The sequence below is a fragment of the Cervus canadensis genome, chromosome 12 (genome assembly GCF_019320065.1).
Source record: "Cervus canadensis isolate Bull #8, Minnesota chromosome 12, ASM1932006v1, whole genome shotgun sequence".
NCBI classification, from domain to species: Eukaryota; Metazoa; Chordata; class Mammalia; order Artiodactyla; family Cervidae; genus Cervus; species Cervus canadensis.
In genome coordinates, this window is record NC_057397.1 from 4,416,893 (window position 1) to 4,436,465 (window position 19,573).

General features: G+C 39.7%; 1 protein-coding gene across 2 annotated transcripts in view; it reads left to right on the top strand.

Annotated features, from left to right (window-relative positions):
- Positions 1-19,573, top strand: part of KHDRBS3 (KH RNA binding domain containing, signal transduction associated 3) — a 161,118-nt gene that overhangs the window by 76,464 nt on the left and 65,081 nt on the right. For both annotated transcript variants that reach the window (XR_006272353.1, XM_043483946.1), the window contains exons 4-5: positions 3,156-3,302; positions 14,111-14,250. Coding sequence is in view for 1 of the 2 variants with exons in the window: in XM_043483946.1 (XP_043339881.1) it covers positions 3,156-3,302; positions 14,111-14,250 (287 nt within the window). In the remaining variant the exon portion in view is untranslated. The remainder of the gene's footprint in view (positions 1-3,155; positions 3,303-14,110; positions 14,251-19,573) is intronic.

The following is a 19,573-nucleotide window of genomic DNA, read 5'->3' on the forward strand; positions in this document are numbered from 1 at the left end:
TTCTCGCCCATCATACTGTGCCATGTGGTCCATGGCTTACACCTTCAGAAGCGTCTCCCTGACAGTAACCACAGTGATCGTTTCAGCGACACATGTGTCCTATCTGCCAGGTAGTAGTCAGATCCTCACTGCCTAACTTCAGTTTATCCTTTTTACTGATTTTTAGTCTACAGAAGTCCTCCATTAATAATGTTTATTTCTAAAGAGGTTTCCATTCCCTAGTATTACAGTCTCATCCTTTTAGATTTTCATAGTGTTCATCATTTAAGTTCTAATGTGAACATAATTCATTTTCTTCTTGTACTTGCTATATTGATAAAATTGTAGGATTCATTACTGACATGTATCAACGGGTTATATAGCATAATAATCACTAAAATGCTATGGTCTGTTGAGCTTTCAGTTTGTGCCAGACATGCTGAATGTTTGCCCACAGTGTCTATGTTATAGGATAATACAATAATTAACACTATCATTATGTTATAATAGTTATCATTACTATATTTATCATTTGAGTGCTTATTATATGCTAAGCATAATTCTAAAGACTTCTGATATCTTTTGAAAGGCTCCAACACCTTTATTACTAATAACTCCTAATGACTATTATAATGGCTACTTTATTACTATAACAACCCTTTGAGCAGTAGGTACTACATTATTATTATTCATTTTAAAATCACCTCTTCAAGATAAAGATAAAATAACCTGACCAGTTGTTGGATTTGGGGTTTAAATGCAGAACTCTATAATAAAGTCTGTGTTCTTCCCTAAACAGAGCATTGCCTCTCGTCATTAACCCAAGAAGAAACCCAGTAATAACTGCTTACTCTGTGGAGTTGCAGGACAGCTGAGGTTATGGTCAGAAAGCCTCCCTGTTCCAGCTTCAGTTTGTAATAGAAATGAAAATGTTTGCCTGTGAATCAACAGTTATAATCTCATTAAAAGCATTAGCTTGGTGCCATTATTAGAAAAAGATAAGAAATGTTTACTTCAGTAGTTCATGTTTTCAAAGATGAACTACTGGGCATAGAATCCAGTTTTTAAGACCTCAGCTTTGAAAGGCAGAGTGTCAGATCAAATAATGAAAATATTCTGATTAGGACAAGAACTAGTCCACCATTGGCATAAAGAATAGTCCTTTTCACACTTGACAAATTTTGAAGGAAATGCATAGGTAGCTTGTATTTGCTCTCCCTTCAAACAGTTTTTTTTTCTTTTCTCTCATTCTCTGGTCCACTTTCCGTAAGTGTGAAGGAAACTAGCATTTCCTGAGTACCTGCCACACACAAGGAGTGTCCTGGGCACTGTATACACCATCTCCTTTGCCAGCCTTTACACAAATTGCCTTTTTAGTCATCTCAGTGGACCTGCGTTCATATACACAGCCATAGTTTCTCAGTCGTGTCTGACTCATGTGACCCCATGGAGTGTAGCCTGCCAGGCTCCTCTGTCCAAGGGATTTCCCAGGCAAGAAAACTGGAGTGTGTTGCCATTCTCTTCTGCAGGGGATCTTCCCGACCCAGGAATCAAACCTGGGTCTCCTGCACTGCAGGCAGAGTCTTTACTGTCTGAGCACCAGGGTACTCATATACATATTGTGGTTTAGTGGTGGTGGGGGTAGTGGTGATGGTTTAGTCACTAGGTCGTGTCTGACTCTTGTGATCCTCTGGACTGTAGCCTGTCAGGCTCCTCTGTCTGTGGGATTCTCCAGGCAAGAATACTGGAGTGGGTTGCCATTTCCTTTCCAGGGATCTTCCCGATCCAGGAATCGAACTCTGGTCTCCTGCATTGCAGGCAAATGATTTACCAACTGAGCTATGGAGGGAAGCCCTGACACCAAATTGATTTTGCAAATTAAGTGTTGGGTTATATATAATCCGTTCAGACTCACACCCATGTTGACCAACATGGCTAAAATTCAGGTCTGTCTGGCTCTAGGTCCGCTGCCCTTTTCATGCTCTGTATTTTGATTGCTTTTCTTCATAAGAATTCAAATTAGTTAACTAACAAAGCCTTAAATCCAGGGTGTGTGTGCCTCTTTGGCCTCTTGGCTAATTCCAGGACCCGCAGGTGCTGTTGGCAGGAATCCCTGGGCTTGCTCTCTTACAGGGTAGGTTTTTTGGAGTGGCTTGCAGGGATTTCTGCCTTTTGGAAATCTCTCCAGTTGTAGGTTCCTACTAATCTTTGTCTGTCTATCTGATCTTAATGTTGAAAACAACGACAGAATAGTAATTGTTGCTCTAATGAAGGCTTGTTGAAAAAGCTAATGGAGCAAAGTTAGTGGTCCCTTTATGATCTGAGTCCCCCCCGCCTCCTGTTTTCTTCTCCTGAATTTCATTATATCAACCAAAATTTTTTTAATGTTTCTCATAATTAAATAAAATCATATAAAAATTTTCATTTATTTTATTCACTGTTTTCTTCTCAGATAGAGTGTAGGCCCTGGCATTTGGAAATATTTTTTGAATGAATATATGAATGAGCAACTGAACATAAAGATAATAATATTTACCTATTCATTCAGAAATATTCACTGAGCATCTACTATTTACCAAGTGCTTTTCTAGACACAGAAGCATGCAGTAAAACAAGACAACCATGGGTTCTGCTCCATGGCAACCACTTTAAGTGAGAGATTAGAAAATGGACCACCAGTAAAGTATTTTAGATAGATAGATAGATACACACAGTGTAACCAGCACAGACACGGGCCTGGTTGGGCGGCCCGTTTGAGGAGCACAGAGGAGTTCTCTGCGTGCCTTGGGGGTGAGCCAGCAAGGCTGGGGGTGTGAAGAGAGTCAGGAGGAGCATAGAGGAGTTCTCTGCAGAGCCTGGGGTGGGGGTGAGCCAGCAAGGCTGGGCGGGTGAAGAGAGTCAGCCGGCATGCATGGCCTTGGCTAGATGGCAGGAGGACTCCAGGGCCAGAGGCAGGACTGGAGGCTTCCTCCCATGCAGCAAGAAGCCTGTGGAGTCTCCATAAAGACCCTGGGAATGACAGAATCATGTATATGTTTCAAATGTACTTTCTTGGGTGTTGTTTGCTGCTGAGTGAATCTTTAGGACCACCATGTGCTAAATAAACTTGGTAGTTTTTATTTTCTTTTTCTTTTCTTACAATGACACCCTTTTAAACATGGATTTTCTTTCTTCAGGAAGAAGAGTTGAGGAAAAGTGGAGAAGCAAAGTACTTCCATCTCAATGATGATCTCCATGTTCTCATTGAAGTTTTTGCACCCCCAGCAGAAGCCTATGCCCGGATGGGACATGCTCTGGAAGAAATCAAAAAGTTCCTCATTCCAGTTAGTACAGTGTTTCTTGATAATTAATTGGTACTTGAAAGTCCTCCCTTTGTTTTAATTCTGGATAATTCTAATCAGTAATTGTTATTTGCATAGCGCTTGATCTGCTAAAGTGTCCCTGTGAACTACTTGGCATCTTTCCTTCTTTTTCTGTGAGGCCAGGGATTTTGAACGAGATGAGGCAATACAGCTCAGGTGACCCAGCAAGAACGGTGAAGAGTAGTCAGTAGTTTGTGTTTTGGGTTGCAAGTCCTAAGCCTTTTTGTGACGCTGAAGTCACCTCACAGGTTCGTTGCTATGCAGCACGAGCTCGGTGGTGCCGGCCACGAGCCAGGCGCTGTGCTTGGAGCTGGCGTGTGGACTGAGCGCGGCCCCAGCCTCGCGGCTGTGTGGTTTAGGGACGGATGGATGCAGACGATTTCTGTGTAGCATGACTAGGGTGACGGACAAGAGCAGACGAGCACAGAGAGGAAGGGTGCTGTGCGGACATGTATGTTTTCTTAACAGTTAGTGGTCGCATTAATCCTTTTCAACCTTGACGTTGCTGAGAATATGATAATTTAAAGAGAATATATCCCTATTTCCACTACAAGAGTTAATGTAGGCCTTCTGTATAATTTGCGTGTTCTAGATTTAAAAAACAAAAACTTGGACCTGTCTAGATTTTAAAAAAACAGAAATTGAACCTCTTCAGACAGTTTACTATAGAGAAACTGTCGCCTCCACTAACAGCTGTCTGGGGTCAGATCATGCTCAATAAATGCAGTAGATTGACTTGCATACTGCAGCCTGTGTCATGATTACATTATCTGTGAGGGAACTGTCATATTTGTAGGGAAAGCATGTTATAAATCATGACTGCCTTGGAAAAACCAGGGCATAAGATTGGATTAAGTACTTTAATTTGGGAACTTAATATAGTTAACTTTTTATTGGTTCCGTCAAGCCAGTTAAGATGATCCTATTATTCATTTAGTTTAAAAACAAAGTTTTTGAGTGCTTTCTATTTGATAGACACGTGTAAACCAATACACGACATAGTCCCTGCCCTTATGGGGCTTCTGTAATGGGAGAGACAGGTTAGAATCAGATATTTACATAAATGACTTTAACATTGCAACTCTGACAAGAGGAAGGAGAGGTTTACTCCCCTCGTGGTCATTCAGTGTGGATTGGGGAGTGCCGGCTTAGCCAAACTGGAGAGACTCTGTTTCCAGAGGTGACCGTGGCAGGCCTCCACCCTGTCTCTTTCCATTCTTCCACCAAGACATGGGTTCCAACTTCTTTCACCTTGAACCTGAGCAGGCCAGAAGACTCTTGCCTAACCCAAAGTCACAAAGAATTTCTGCTGTGTTTTCTTAACATTTTATGGTATTAACTCTCTGGTTTAAGTCTATGATCCACTCAAAGTTAATTTTTGTTTATGGCACTAGATTTAGCATCTGAATTTATCTTTTTCTAGTAGGTATCCAGTAGTCCCAGCACCATATACTAAAAAGACAATTCTACCCCTGTTGGATTGCCTCAGCACCGGTGTTGGAAATTAACTGCATATAAATGTATGAATTTATTTCAGTATTCTCAGTTCTGTTCCATTGATTAATGTACCTGTCCTTATGCCTGGACCATGCTCTTAATTAGATTTTGAAATCCAGGTTGTGTAAGTTCTGCAACTGTGTTCTTCAAAGTTGTTTTGTCTTTTCTGGCTGCTTTGCATTTTTATGTTTCTTTTACATTTAGCTTGTGGCTTTCTACAAAAAAAAAAAAATATTTCTTAGGGTTTTGACACTATAGAACCTGAAGATCACTTTGGGGATAATTTCCATCTTAACAATATTACATCTTCCTATCCATGAACTTGAAATGTCTCTCTGTTTTTTAAAAAGATACTTAAATTTTTTTCTCAGCAGTGTTTTATTATGGTTTTCAGGATCCCAGGCTTGCATTTCTTTTGTTAAATTTGTTTCTAAGTATTATATACTTTTCGATGTTACTGTGAATGGAACTGTTTTTCTAAATTTGATTTTCAGACAGTTCCTAGCGTACAGAAATGGAGTTGATCTTATTTGACCTTGCTGGATGTGTTTGTTAGTTTCAGCGTGTGGATGGCCACAAGGACATACAGAGTCATGTGATCTGTGAATAAAGAAGCTTTACTTCCTTTCCTATCTGATGCCTTTCATTTTTTATTAATTTTATTTTCTTCTTTATTGCACTAACTAGAACTTTTTCAACGCTTTGTTGAATAGACGTGAAGATGGAAATCCTTTTCTTATTTTCAGTCTTTTACCAGTAAGTGTGGTGTTAGCTGTAGGGTCTTTTTTATTGCGACTCTTTATCATGTTGAAGTTCTGTTGCCAGTTTTTAAGAGGTTTCTTGGTTTTGCTTTCGTTTTATCACAAATGGGTGTTGGATTGTGCCAGGTGCTTTTTTCTGCCCATTGAGATGATCATGTGGTTCTTCTTCTTTATTCTGTTAATCCTAGTGTGTCGCATAGTTGATTTTCAGATGTCAAGCCAACCCTGCAGTCCAAGGTTAAATCCTACTTGGTTTTAGGATTTAACCAACTTGATATATAGTCCCTTTTATATGTTGCTGGGGTTTGCTTACTAATAGTGTAAGGATTTTTACATCTATAATCATAAGGGATATTGGTTTGTAGTACAGTATTTATATAGACATTAACACACATTTATTATTTTTGGTGCTGTTCATTTCTTTATGCAGATAGAATTGCCATATGATATGATGTTGCTTCTTTTCAGCCTGAAGGACTTCCTTTAGTCTTTTTTGTAACATGGGTCTGCTAGCAAAATTGTTCTTTTTTTCTCAAAATGTCTTTATTTCACCTATATCCTAAAGTTTAGTTTACAAGCACACTTTTTTTTATTGCACTTCATTTAACTATGCCTCAGAGATACTATGTTTTTTACAAATTGAAGGTTGTGACAACCCTGTGTCAGGCAAGTCTGTTGGCATCATTTATCCAATAACATTTATTTACTTCATGTCTCTGTGTCACATTTTGGTAATTCTTACAGTATCTCAAGCTTTTTAAAAAATTAATTTTGTGTTTGTTGTGGTGATCTCTGATCAGTGATCTTTATTACTACTATTACTACTGAAACTCACTGAAAGCTCAAATTTTTTGGTTTTTAGCAATAAAATATTTTTTAATTAAGGTAGGTGGTTTTTTTTTTTTTTAGACACAATGCTATTGCATGCTAATAGACTATAGTATAATGTTAGACGTAACTTTTCTAGGCATTGAGAAGCTAAAATTTTTGTATGACTTGCTTTATTGCAATATTTGCTTTATTGCAGTGGTCTGGAACCAAACCCACAATATCTCTGAATTATACCTGTATATAATTCTTGGTTGGCGGTTAGGTAGTAAAAGACCATTCATCTATTTTATAACCTCCACTATTTTTGATGGGAAGAGTCATTAATTATTTTGTTCTGTACATGATCTGTTGTTTTTCTCTTGCTGCTACTCAGGCTTTCTCTGTCATTTTCAACAATTTGACTTTGATGTACATGTTTATCTTTCTTGTTCATTAAGCTTTGTGGATATGTCAGTTTATGTCTTTCTTCAGATGTGAGTAGTTTTCACCCATTGTTTCTCTGGATTTTTTCCCACCTTACTCTTCCTCCCCTACCCTCTCAACCTCTGGATTCCCATTATGTGTATGTTGGTACATTCGATGGTGCCCCAGAGATATCTCAGACTCATTTTCCTTCGTCTGCTTTTCTTATTTTTCAGAGTGAACACTTTTAGTTGACTTACCTTCAAGTTCGCTGATTCATTCTTGTGCCATCTCAAATCTTTTGATGAACTCCTCTAAGTAACTTTGCATTATAGTTATTTTGGGTTTTTAAAAATCTTTTTTGCTAGTCCAGATTTGAGTCCTCTCCTGGGAAGTTTCTTCCTGCCCTGCGTATGGGTGATATTTTCATTTCTTTGCATGTCTCTTAGGTTATTGGTGAGAACACCCCATTTTAGGTAATGTTTTGCGATGAATCTGATTCCGATTCATTATTTCCCAGAGGGTGGTTGTTGTAGGTTTTTTCTTTTCTTTTCTTTAATAATTTAGTTGGACTGAAACTGCAGTCTGTCTCCTTCATGGTCTAAAGTTTTGTTAATTTTTTTATTTCTCAATTTTATTCTTAAGCCTGGCCTTCTAGGAGTTTTCTCTGGGTCAGCATTGCTGAGAGATCGACCAGTGACTTGTCAGAAGTTGTGCTTAACACCTGTGTCTGTAGGGCTTTCACCTTCTGCGGATGGAACTGGCTGTCACTGGGGAGTATAGTCAGGTTCCTGTTTGCCCTGGCTTTTACTTTCTGCCAGGAATCCTTGTATCCCCTTGGCGTGGACACACACTCACTATCAGGCAGAGAGCTATCAAAGCTCTCCATGGCTGTTAAATTTGTGGCTTATCTGCCAATCTTTCTGTTTGTTGCTTGTGCCACCCCAAACCTGATTATTAGACTTGCTGACTGATCTTCTCTGGTCATTCACTACCAGTTGCTACTAATATTGACAGTGCTGCTGGGCATGAAGCTTTTTCATTCATTCTTTGAAGTTGAGTGAACCTCCTTCTTCTGTTTCTTGTGGTTTACCATCCTAGTGGAATTCATGCATCATCTGGGCTGGGAAGAAGGATGGAAGCATCCCCAGACAAAATCACCACAGGCTCCCACCCTTCTTACCTGAGACTTAGCAGTTTTTCACAAACAGATTTATTGTGTTTTCCATTTATTGTATCCCTTCAATAAGTTTCCAGAGTTCTAAAATTGTTTTTAACTATTCAGTCAGCTTTTATTGTTGCTTTTTATGGAAGAGCTTTGATAAACTCCTCGGTTACCCTGCAAGTCCCATGCTCTCTTGTAACCTTTAATTGTTTTTAATAGGTTGTTTTGTACCTCTGTCCATATAAGCATATGCAAAGTTTTGCTTCATTCTTTTTAATGTCTGCATAATATTTTATATGCATGTTCCAGAATTTATTTATTTAGTCTTCAAATAATGAACATTTATTTCTTATAGATTATAATTCAAACACTGATCCCGGGATTAACGTTGAACATAAATATTAGCATATTTTGGCAAACATATCTGAAGAGTATGTTTCTGGCAAAGAACCCACTGAAATTTTAATAAATTACTTTTAATGATTTTATTGAAAAACTTTTTCCGATTCTCCAGGCTAACACATTTAAATAGATTCTAAATTTACTGGCTAGAGAAATCCCATTTACACATATTTAATTAGAATTCTAATCAATTTTCTGCTCTTCACAATTGATGACAGTGTTGGTGTTAGTGCTATAATAGTTTCACTTTTCAGATGGGAAGTTGAAGTGATAATTTAGTAATGACTAGTTTAAAATGTAAAATTGTAAAAATAATTTAGTCTGTAAGCTGCCACCTATGACTTGGTTTCTCTACTGATTTAAAAGCATTATTTCAAAGACCAATAAAATTGTAACTACAGTGTGTATATCAGTAGTGTCTTGTGTGACATCAGAAGAAACAGTTATCTCATGTCTAAAGAAGTTGTCTAAAATTACAGAGCTGCTCATGCAGTTGGTTAAATTCAGGCTAAATCTCAGATGTGGTTGACTTAGATTCCATTTTTTTGTTTGTATTTCCCTCCTAACTACATTGTCTACTTTAAAATTTACTTTCACACAGATGATGTTTAAAATAAGCTTTTAATTCTACTTTTTGTAGCACCATTGTAAATTACCTAACTTTACTCAGAGCAACGCTTTTGCTTATTTTTTTTATTGTATTTCTAATGGGGCCTCAGTGATGTTCTTTTCCCCTGAATCTGTTTTTAACCACATAAAATTTTGTGTCCTGCTTTCTAACACTTTTCAATAGGGCTAATATTTAGCATTTACATAGCACATTTTATTTAGAATGTGCTTTACAAATAATTTATTAATCACACATTTTTAGTAAAATGGCAAGGAACAGGTTGATGGGCTTATTTTAAAGAAGTTGAAATAACTGTAGATTCACATGACTTCTGAGGTCATGATACCCCAGATAAGTTAGAGAATCTGTATTTGCAATAAAATTTGGACTCAGACCTTAGCCTTTCTTGCTAATGGTAATGACTTGAATTTTTCTTCATTTACCTCTCTTCCTCTTATTCTGCAGGTGTTAGCTGGTTATGATATCAACTTCATTTCTGATTGCTGTCCATGTTATTTTTCTTACTTCACAATGCTTTCTCCTACAAGTTGTTTTTTGCACTCTACTTATGAAAAGTAAGGAAGAGAGCATTTGTTTTTTAGTCACTCAGTCATGTCCAACTCTTTGTGACCCCGTGGACATGCCAGGGTTCTCTGTCCTTCATCATCTCCCAGAACTTGCTCAAACTCATGTCCATTGAGTTGGTGATGCCATCCAACCATCTCATCCTCTGTCGTCCCCTTCTCTTCCTGGCTTCACTCTTTCCCAGCATCAGGGTCTTTTCCAGTGAGTCAGCTCTTCGCATCAGGTGGCCAAAGTATTGGAGCTTCAGCTTCAGCATTTTATATTTTAATTCTAAATAATTCAGGATAGTGTCTCATCTGGGTCTTTTATTCATACTCAAATTTGCTTTGTTTCTTCTATCATCAAATCCTTCCTTCCTTCTTCAGACTGTAGTCCTTCTCTCTTCCTCTTTGTAGCCAAACAGCTGGGAGAAGCTGGCTCCTTTAGTGTATCTGGGACTTGTTCTCATTCTTTCTTCATTGTGCGTGAATGAATTCTAGCTCACTCACTGTTCACCAAAATGATTATGAAGTCAGTGCTGCCTTTGTAGTTAGTGAATCCCACAGAGTCAGTGCCTGGCTTTTTATTGATGTGACTGCAACTCTGACTTGCTGTGGCTTTTGTGGCCTGGCCACCTGCCTGTCCCTCCTGTGGTCTGTGCGGACCTTCCCCGTCTACATGTGGGTGTTCAGAGCGGGGTCTGCAGCCCTTCCCTCTCCCTGTGACGGTTCCCACACGCCCTGTGGTCTGTGCGGACCTTCCCCGTCTGCATGTGGGTGTTCAGAGCGGGGTCTACAGCCCTTCGCTCGCCCTGTGACGGTTCCCACACGCCCTGTGGTCTGTGCGGACCTTCCCCGTCTGCATGTGGGTGTTCAGAGCGGGGTCTGCAGCCCTTCCCTCGCCCTGTGACGGTTCCCACACGCCCTGCCTGCTGCTGGTCTCTCTACAGGTGGATTCTCATGGGAGGTCCCCACAGCCATTGCAGGCTCAGCTGTTCTTCAGGAGCACTTGGCAAAGAGACAATGAGCGAGTCGGGAAACCAGGCCCAGGCTTCCTGCTGTCCCTTCCCAGTGGACTTAGGCAGGACTCATTGATTCTCCCAGCAGCACCATGTGACGACGCTGGGCTGTTCATTCAAACCAGGGAGGCTCGCCTGAACCTTATGTCCAGGGTTTTTATTGCGGATCAGTCACGAAGGGGTGCAGTGCAGTGCACTGCAGACAGATGCTCAGAGGCCAGCACCACAATCCTCCTTTCTGAGCCACAACAAACATTCCCCATTGGTCACGTTCCTGACACAGATTTATCTGGCCAAGTGGGTACAGCCTGACCTCAGGCCTCAGGCACATGAAAGCAGTCTTAATAGGCAGAACCCACAGCAGATTCAGAGGTTCTCTGCCAGGAGCCTACCATGGGCCAGCCTTGACGACACACCCTGCTCCGTAATGTGTGGGGCCTGTGTAACTCTTCCTTGCTCACTTCTGTATCCCTCTCTGACTTCTGATTTTTCCTTTCCTCTATCTGATTGCTATAGAATATCTCAATTTTTATGTACTGTAGACCATTGCAGACTCAACCTGCACAAATTGATTAAATTATTTGTTACTCTTCTTGTCTTCCAGAAACAAAATCAACATTCTTGACTTTGCTCTTATACCCCTGTAATCAATATTTTACCATGTCTAATAACATTAGGCATTATAAATAACTCCATGTCTACCTCTTCCCACCCTTCCTGCCATGTCCCTCCCTACTCCAGCTCATCTTTACCACATCCTGGGATTACTTAACTACCTAATGTTTCTGCCTCCAGTGTTTGTTTTTTTTCCCCTTTTATTATCTTTTTTGAGATATAAATCACACAGCATAAAATCTACTCATATAAAATATATGATTCAGTGGTTTTTAGCATCTTCCGTAGTACTGCAACCATCAACATAATCTAAGTTAGAACATTTGTAGTTTTTGTGGCAAAAAGTAGAGGGCCCACCTTACTTTTTGATGTGGATATTCAGTTGTTGCAACACCATTTGTTGGAGACTGTTGGAGAATCAATTGACTGTATTTGATATCTTTGCTCTCATGTTTATTTCATTGATCTTTATGTATTATTTAAGTAAGTATCATACTGTCTTGAGTACTATAGCTTTACTGTAATTTTTAAAATTGGAGCATACAGTCCTCCAACTTTGTTCTTCCTTTAGATAGTTCTGGCTAGCCTAGATTCTTTGGATTTCCACGTAAATTTTAGGATCAACTTGTCTATTGATGCAAGAGGCCAGCTGGAATTTTAATAGGGATTTCCTTGATTCTGTAGATCATTTATGTGTGTGTAGGGGGAGTTATTGTCATAAAAACAATGTTAGGTCCTCCTATCCATGAACATGGGATATCTTTCCTTTTACTTAGAGTTTTTAAAATATATTCCAATATTACTTTGTACTTTTCAGTGTATAGATCTTACGTTTATTTTGTTAATTTACTTCTAAGTATGCTATTCTTTTTGATGCTATTCTAAATGGAATCTTTTTTTTTTTTATTCTTAAAATGCTCATTGTTAGTGTAAAGAAATACAACTGATTTTTGTATATTAATCTTGTATCCTGCAACTATACTAAACTCTTTTATTGGCTCTAATAATGTTTTTGTGGATTCTTTGTGATTTTCTGTACATAGGATTATGCCATCTGTAAACAAATTATTTTGTTTCTTCTCTTCCAATCTGAATACCATTAATCAAAAGTGGCAGAAGTATATATCCTGTCTTGTTCCTAGACTTAGGCTGACACTTTCAGTCTTTTACCATTATATATGGTATTAGCTATGGGTTTTCTTAGTTTGTTGGCTATTTCTATAATGAAAGTATGTTGGATTCGTCTGTCAAATTTTTTCTCGGTGTATTAAAATTACTATGTGATTTTTGTCTTTTATTCTGTTATTATGGTATTATGTTAATTGATTTTCACACGGGTTAAACCAAGCTTTCAATCCTGGTACAAGTTCTGCTCAGTTCTTGTGTATATTTCCTTTTTTTATTGTTCATGCTGGTGGATTTGACTTCTTAACACTTTTTCAAGAGCTGTTGCATCTATATTCCTAAGAACACTCTTTTGCAGATTTCTTGTAATGTCTTTGGTTTTGGTATCAGGGCAACAATACTTACTTCATAGAATCAGTAAGGAAGATGTCTCCTTCTTTTTAGTTTTTGGAAGTTTGTGAAGGATCACATTAATTCTTTTTTAATTGTTTGTGGAATTCTCCAGTGAAGCCCTGCAGACTTAGGCTTTTTTTTGCAGGACTTTTTTTTTTTTTTTAGTACTAATTTAGTGTTTTTACTTGTTACTAACTGTTCATATTTTCTGTTTCTTCTCTGTCAGTTTTGATGGTTTGTGTCTTTCTTGGCATTTGTCCGTGTCATCTAAGTTATCTAGCTTGTGGGCACACAGTTGTTCATAGCATTTTCAAAATATAAACCTGAATATGCAGCTCACTTTCTTAAAGATTTTTTAGTACCATAATTTCTAGACAGACATTTGATGTTATCTTTAAAATGACTTAAGTCTTTACTTGATTTGGTTTCTGCTTTCCTTTCCACTTAGAAGACCACTTCTCCCCTCTAGACTTCTTGTGGTTTAGCCATATAGCACTTCTTTCAGTTCCCTGGACACACTTTTACTCTGGATTTTAAAATATACTTTTCCCTCTGTCTAGAATACTTTACAGCATCTCTTCTGGTAACTGGTTCACTCACCCATAGATGACATTTCTTATAGAGAATCTACTCTTAACTGTCCATGGCTGAGTTAGATGGCCTTCCTTTTTGATCATATAGACCTGAACTTTCTTTTGACTGTAAAACAGACCGCACATGTATTTATTGCATGTCTTTCTTGACAGTTATTGAATGGAGTTGGGGATATTATTAAGGAAAGGAGAGAAATCAAGGATAACTCCCAAAGTTTCTGAGTTGAATATTTTGAAAATAATGTAAGAGCAGGTTTTCAAGAATAAGATGATGTATTCAGTTTTGGAAATGCCGAATTTTGCAACTTGAACAATATCCAAATGAATATGTACAAAGAGCGTGTGAGCATGCTGTTCTTAGTTTCAGTAAAGCTGCCGTGTTGCCTCTTTGTCTTCTCCTTTCTCCTGTCAGACTGAGAGTCCTTGGCTGTAGGAACCATGCGTGCTCCCCTGGGTTTTGTTCGTTGGTACATCATTTATGCTTAGTAACTACAAGTTGATTGAGTTGTAAATAATAATGCCCATATATCAGTTACATGATATTTTAATTTTATTATAAATAATTCACTTGGAAAGTATGCCCAAGAGAAGGAGTTATGACTGACCATAGAAAATTTTAGTTTAGGGGAAAAATACTGTTTGAGTTTTTCCCTTTATAACGATTCATTGATATCTTTTCATTTCAATAGACTCAAATCTTATTTTATGTATTTTAACTATTTTTCATACACTTTTCTATTAAAAATTGTTTATTTCTTGTCCTAAATGCTTTGCTTTCTTCTCTTTTGTGTAGGACTATAATGATGAAATCAGGCAGGCACAGCTTCAGGAATTAACTTATTTGAATGGTGGTTCCGAAAATGCCGATGTCCCAGTGGTTCGAGGGAAACCTACCTTACGTACAAGAGGTGTACCAACCCCAGCAATAACCAGGTAGGTGTGATTAATTGACTTGCCTTGTTGTTGTTAGAATGGGGTGTCATGGCAACAGTTTTCCTGTTTTCTTTATTAACAGGTAAGCAGGTCTACCAGTGTGTTGATACAAAGCCTATGGGAATGCTTTCTGGCAATATGGTATCATATTAAGAGGATTCATTTGGACTGCAGTATTCTTGGGCTTCCCTGGTGGCAGGAGATGATGCCTGGATGGAGGAAATGGCAACCCACTCCAGTGGAAAAAATCCCATGAACCTAGGAAAAATTGGAAAACATAGAAACATTGGAAAATTCCCATGAACATAGGAACCTGGTGGGCCAAAGTCTGTGGAGTCACGAAGAGTCAGACACAACTGAGCGTGCACATTCCTGGGCTTAAATATGGCCTGTCCCACTTACTAGCTAATGGATGTAGATAAGTTTATTTAATCACTCTCATGCTATTAACCCCTTAATTCTTTAAAATGTAAGCGATAGCTTTGATGAACAAATGGACATCGTAGAAGCTTGTGTTTCCTTTTGAGTGCAGATGGTATCAAGCTAGTTCAGTGCCACGTCTCCAGTGGTGAGCAGTGTCAGGTACCAGATAAATGTCCCCATGCCTGTTCTCTTTTTATTTCATGTAGATGCTCTGTAGTATCTGATACTCCGGATCTTGTCCAGGCACACTGAAATTTTATTTTTGTCTCGAACTAATGATTCATGACCCTTTTAAACATGAAAAATGTTTTAATGAATTGTAAGTCAGTTGAAGAAAACTGTAGATTGAGATACGACTCTCAAACCTATTTGAGAATTATTTTTAATTTTTGAATTTTTGCCCTTTAGTCACACAGATTTTTTTTTTTTTTTTACTAATGACTGCATGTATTTTTTCAGGTAGTTTTGCATAAAGTAATTTTAAATAGGCTTATTCCATGTAACCAAGTGCATTTGGAGGAATAACAAGTCAGTTCCCCTGGGGGGTGTTGCGGATCAGCACCCTGTCAGAGCAGTTACAGACAGGTGTTATTGCAGTATAAAATAAGCACAGACCTGGGCATGGCACCAGGTGGGTTTTCTCTATAAAACAGGCTAATAATAATAGGATTGCTGCAGATGATTTAATGAAATAATTGATGTAGCTGTTCAGTAAATGGTAAATTTCTTTCATTTCCATTTCTCCTAATGTTAAATAATTTACTTGAAATCATAAAAAATTACATACTTGCTATATTAGTTTCCTGTGGCTGTTGCAGTGAATTACTACCAATTTGGTGGCTTTAAGCAGTAGAATTTGGTCGCAGCTCTGGAGACTAGATGTCTGCAGTCAGCTAAAGGAGGCCACAGCCTGGGTGTTTGACAGCTCTCCCCTGGGAGGTGATAGCAGGAATCCTTTTCCTGACCCTTCCAGCTTCTGGGCCTGTGGGCTGTCCTTGCCTTGAGGCCCTATCTGCTCTCTCTTGTTCTTCACCTGGTCTGGCTCAGCGCCGTTGGCCCACCTCATGCAGGGGAGCGTGTGCCTATATTTAGAGCCCACCTGGACTGTCACACCTGCCAAGGCCCATTTTACCCCTTGGATGGAGAGCACAGAGCTTGGGCAGGGTCTTCGGTTTAGGGGATGCTCTGTCCCCATCAGACCAGTCATTCTTACTGAAGATAATTTCTAATCTGGTTGTCATGTTTTCAGTTAAGTAGAAAATGTTACCTTATGAACAGGCAGGAAGGCAGAAACTTTCTGTTCGGAGAGTGTAATGTCTAGAGAAACCCCTCCATCCACCCAGATGAAAAATTATTCTTGATGACAACATATACATTGCTTACTGTTTTAAGCTTTTCCGTTGCCTTGGTGGTTGATATTCTTGGATAGGATTGCTGTTGAGTTCACAGTCAGAGCCCGTGGTTTAGTGTGTGGAGTCATGGCTGGCTGTTCTGACTGAACACCTTCACGAGGGTACTTCTGGACGCTGCTTCCTCCCTCGTGTGAGGTGAGGGCTTCCATGGCACCGCATCTTCCAGACACTCTTGTTAAACAGGATTAAATTCATGTTCCTCTAAGAGGCATACAGTGTCCTTCTGTATTGTTCTTAAGACCTGTCTCCCGACTGGTCTTTATTCATTACATTGCCGTGTTTCCTGTGTTTGGCACCTAGCCCCACCACTGGGTCGAAGTGTGTGCTCCCCACTTCCAGACCTTTGTTCACATTGTTCCTGCATCTGCAGTCCTCTCTCTGCCTCTCACCTGTTGAAATCCTACTTGTCTGCACACCCCATCTTACTTCAGCACGCACTCACGTGCGCCCGCTGCTGGCCGAGGACTTCCTGAGCATATTACAGAGTTTGGCTAGGGTAAGCCTCAGCAGCAGCCCTGTGAGGTGGGTGCTATTCTGCTCGTCACCGTGTCATGAATGAGGACAGCGGGCAGGGAACCCGAGGGAATGCGGGCACTCTGGTTCCGGAAACCTGCCTCTCCCTCTCTTTGAGCCTCCCCTTCGGTTTTCATTCAGAATCTTGTTTTTTTCTTCCACCCATTCTTCCCTTGCCATTTTTCCATAGAAATTTCATTCTGTCAATTTTGTTATGTTTTAATTAAAGCACAATTAATACAAACTATGATGAGAAATTTGTATTTTTACTACTTTCCCTCATCAGATCATATAGTAACTTACTGTAAGTTAATATTCACCTAATAGAATAAAAGTTAATTGATACAGAAAGTATTAGGGTAGAAAATTACAAAAATCCTAAGAGTGAGATTGATATACAAAAAGATGCATGTTATTTTGTAAGGTTGGCAAAATTGGTCTTCAGATTATGCTTTGACCTTTCTAGTGGCCAAAGCTGAGGGAAATACAGTTATAGAATTCATGATGTCTAAATGGCTAAAAACAGTCATAAAATGAAAGACAAATGTACTTACTGCATCCTCACACTTTAGTCCTGGGACCGCTGGAAGGTCCGAGGTGGATCTTCACCACACCCAACCCCTTGGAAGTCATTTTGATTTTAGCTCTAAAATTATCCGTAAATCTATTTTTCTTTGATCACCTTTCTCATTCTGCATTCCAGCCAGACTGGTCTCTTTTCTTTTCCTCAAACGGGCCAGCCCAGTCTCTCTCCATGTCCCTGGCCTTCCCTCCTCCTCCTTGGAAGGCCTGTCTGCAGTCGCCTGCCCGCCCCTCAGCACCTTGCTCTTAGCACACCCGGGCACCTTTCCGAGAAGCCTTTGCCGTCTCCTTCTTTGAAAGGGCCACCCTGTAGCCCAGAAGCCAGTCCACACACCCTTCTCGGTTACATAGCAGCATTTATCAAACTGAATTTACCTTTCTGACTTGTTCACATTTTCATTGGTGACTCCTTCAGTTCAGTTCAGTCGTTCAGTCATGTCCAACTCTGCGACCCCATGAATCGCAGCACGCCAGGCCTCCTTGTCCATCACCAACTCCCAGAGTCCACCCAAACCCATGTCCATCGAGTCGGTGACGCCATCCAGCCATCTCATCCTCTGTCGTCCCCTTCTCCTCCTGCCCCCAATCCCTCCCAGCATCAGGGTCTTTTCCAATGAGTCAATTCTTCGCATGAAGTGGCCAAAGTATTGGAGTTTCAACTTCAGCATCAGTCCTTCCAATGAACACCCAGGACTGATCTCCTTTAGGATGGACTGATTGGATCTCCTTGCAGTCCAAGGGACTCTGAAGAGTCTTTTCCAACACCACAGTTCAAAAGCATCAATTCTTCGGCACTCGGCTTTCTTTATAGTTCAACTCTCACATCCATACATGACCACTGGAAAAACCATAGCCTTGACTAGACGGACCTTTGTTGGCAAAGTAATGTTTCTGCTTTTTAATATGCTATCTAGGTGGGTCATAACTTTCCTTCCAAGGCGTAAGCATCTTTTAATTTCATGGCTGCAGTCACCATCTGCAGTGATTTTGGAGCCCAAAAAAATAAAGTCTGACACTGTGTCCACTGTTTCCCCATCTATATGCCATGAAATGATGGGACCAGATGCCATGATCTTAGTTTTCTGAATGTTGAGCTTTAAGCCAACTTTTTCACTCTCCTCTTTCACTTTCATCAAGAGGCTTTTTAGTTCCTCTTCACTTTCTGCCATAAGGGGGTATCATCTGCATATCTGAGGTTATTGGTATTTCTCCCGGCAATCTTGATTCCAGCTTGTGCTTCTTCCAGCCCAGTGTTTCTCATGATGTACTCTGCATATAAGTTAAATAAGCAGGGTGACAATATATAGCCTTGACATACTCCTTTTCCTATTTGGAACCAGTCTATTGGTCCATGTCCAGTTCTAATTGTTGCTTCCTGACTGCATATAGGTTTCTCAAGAGGCAGGTCAGATGGTCTGGTATGCCCATCTCTTTCAGAATTTTCCACAGTTTGTTGTGTTCCACACAGTCAAAGGCTTTGGCATAGTCAATAAAGCAGAAATAGATGTTTTTCTGTAACTCCCTTGCTTTTTTGATGATCGAGCAGATGTTGGCAATTTGATCTGGTTCCTCTGCCTTTTCTAAAACCATCTTGAACATCTGGAAGTTCACGGTTCATGTATTGCTGAAGCCTGGCTTGGAAAATTTTGAGCATTACTTTACTAGCGTGTGAGATGAGTGCAATTGTGCGATAGTTTGAGCATTCTTTGGGATTGCCTTTCTTTGGGATTGGAATGAAAACTGACCTTTTCCAGTCCTGTGACCACTGCTGGGTTTTCTACATTTGCTGGCATATTGAGTGCAGCACTTTCACAGCATCATCTTTCAGGATTTGGAATAGCTCAACTGGAATTCCATCACCTCCACTAGCTTTGTTAGTAGTGATGCTTTCTAAGGCCCACTTGACTTCACATTCCAGGATATCTGGCTCTAGGTGAGTGATCCTTAGTATAATGTGACTCCTTAGTGTAATGTAAAACCTTAAAGGACCTTGTGTCTCTAATACATGACATATAGGACTCACTCAGGAAATAAATGTTGAGTGAATTCAGTACACTTACAGATTCTTTAGACTCTTCTGATGGAGTGTTGATATTTACAGTATTGCTAGTGTGGCTCTTGTCTGCCCCGTGACTGATTCGCTGTGGAGTCGCCTGCTGGGACTGGTCACACGGATGGCACCACTGGGAAATGTCTCAGTGGAGCAGGTCATTCCTGGAATCTTCTTGCATGTTCCCCACTGTTCTCACTTTAGGATACCTTTCTGCTAAAAGATGTAAATGATCTAAAATTAAATCCTGCCATAGGGAGTAATACATATTTTAATAAAACCTTTTCATTCAGTTTCAGATGAGAGGACTAAACTTACTCCTTTCTTACTAGGAGATAAGCAA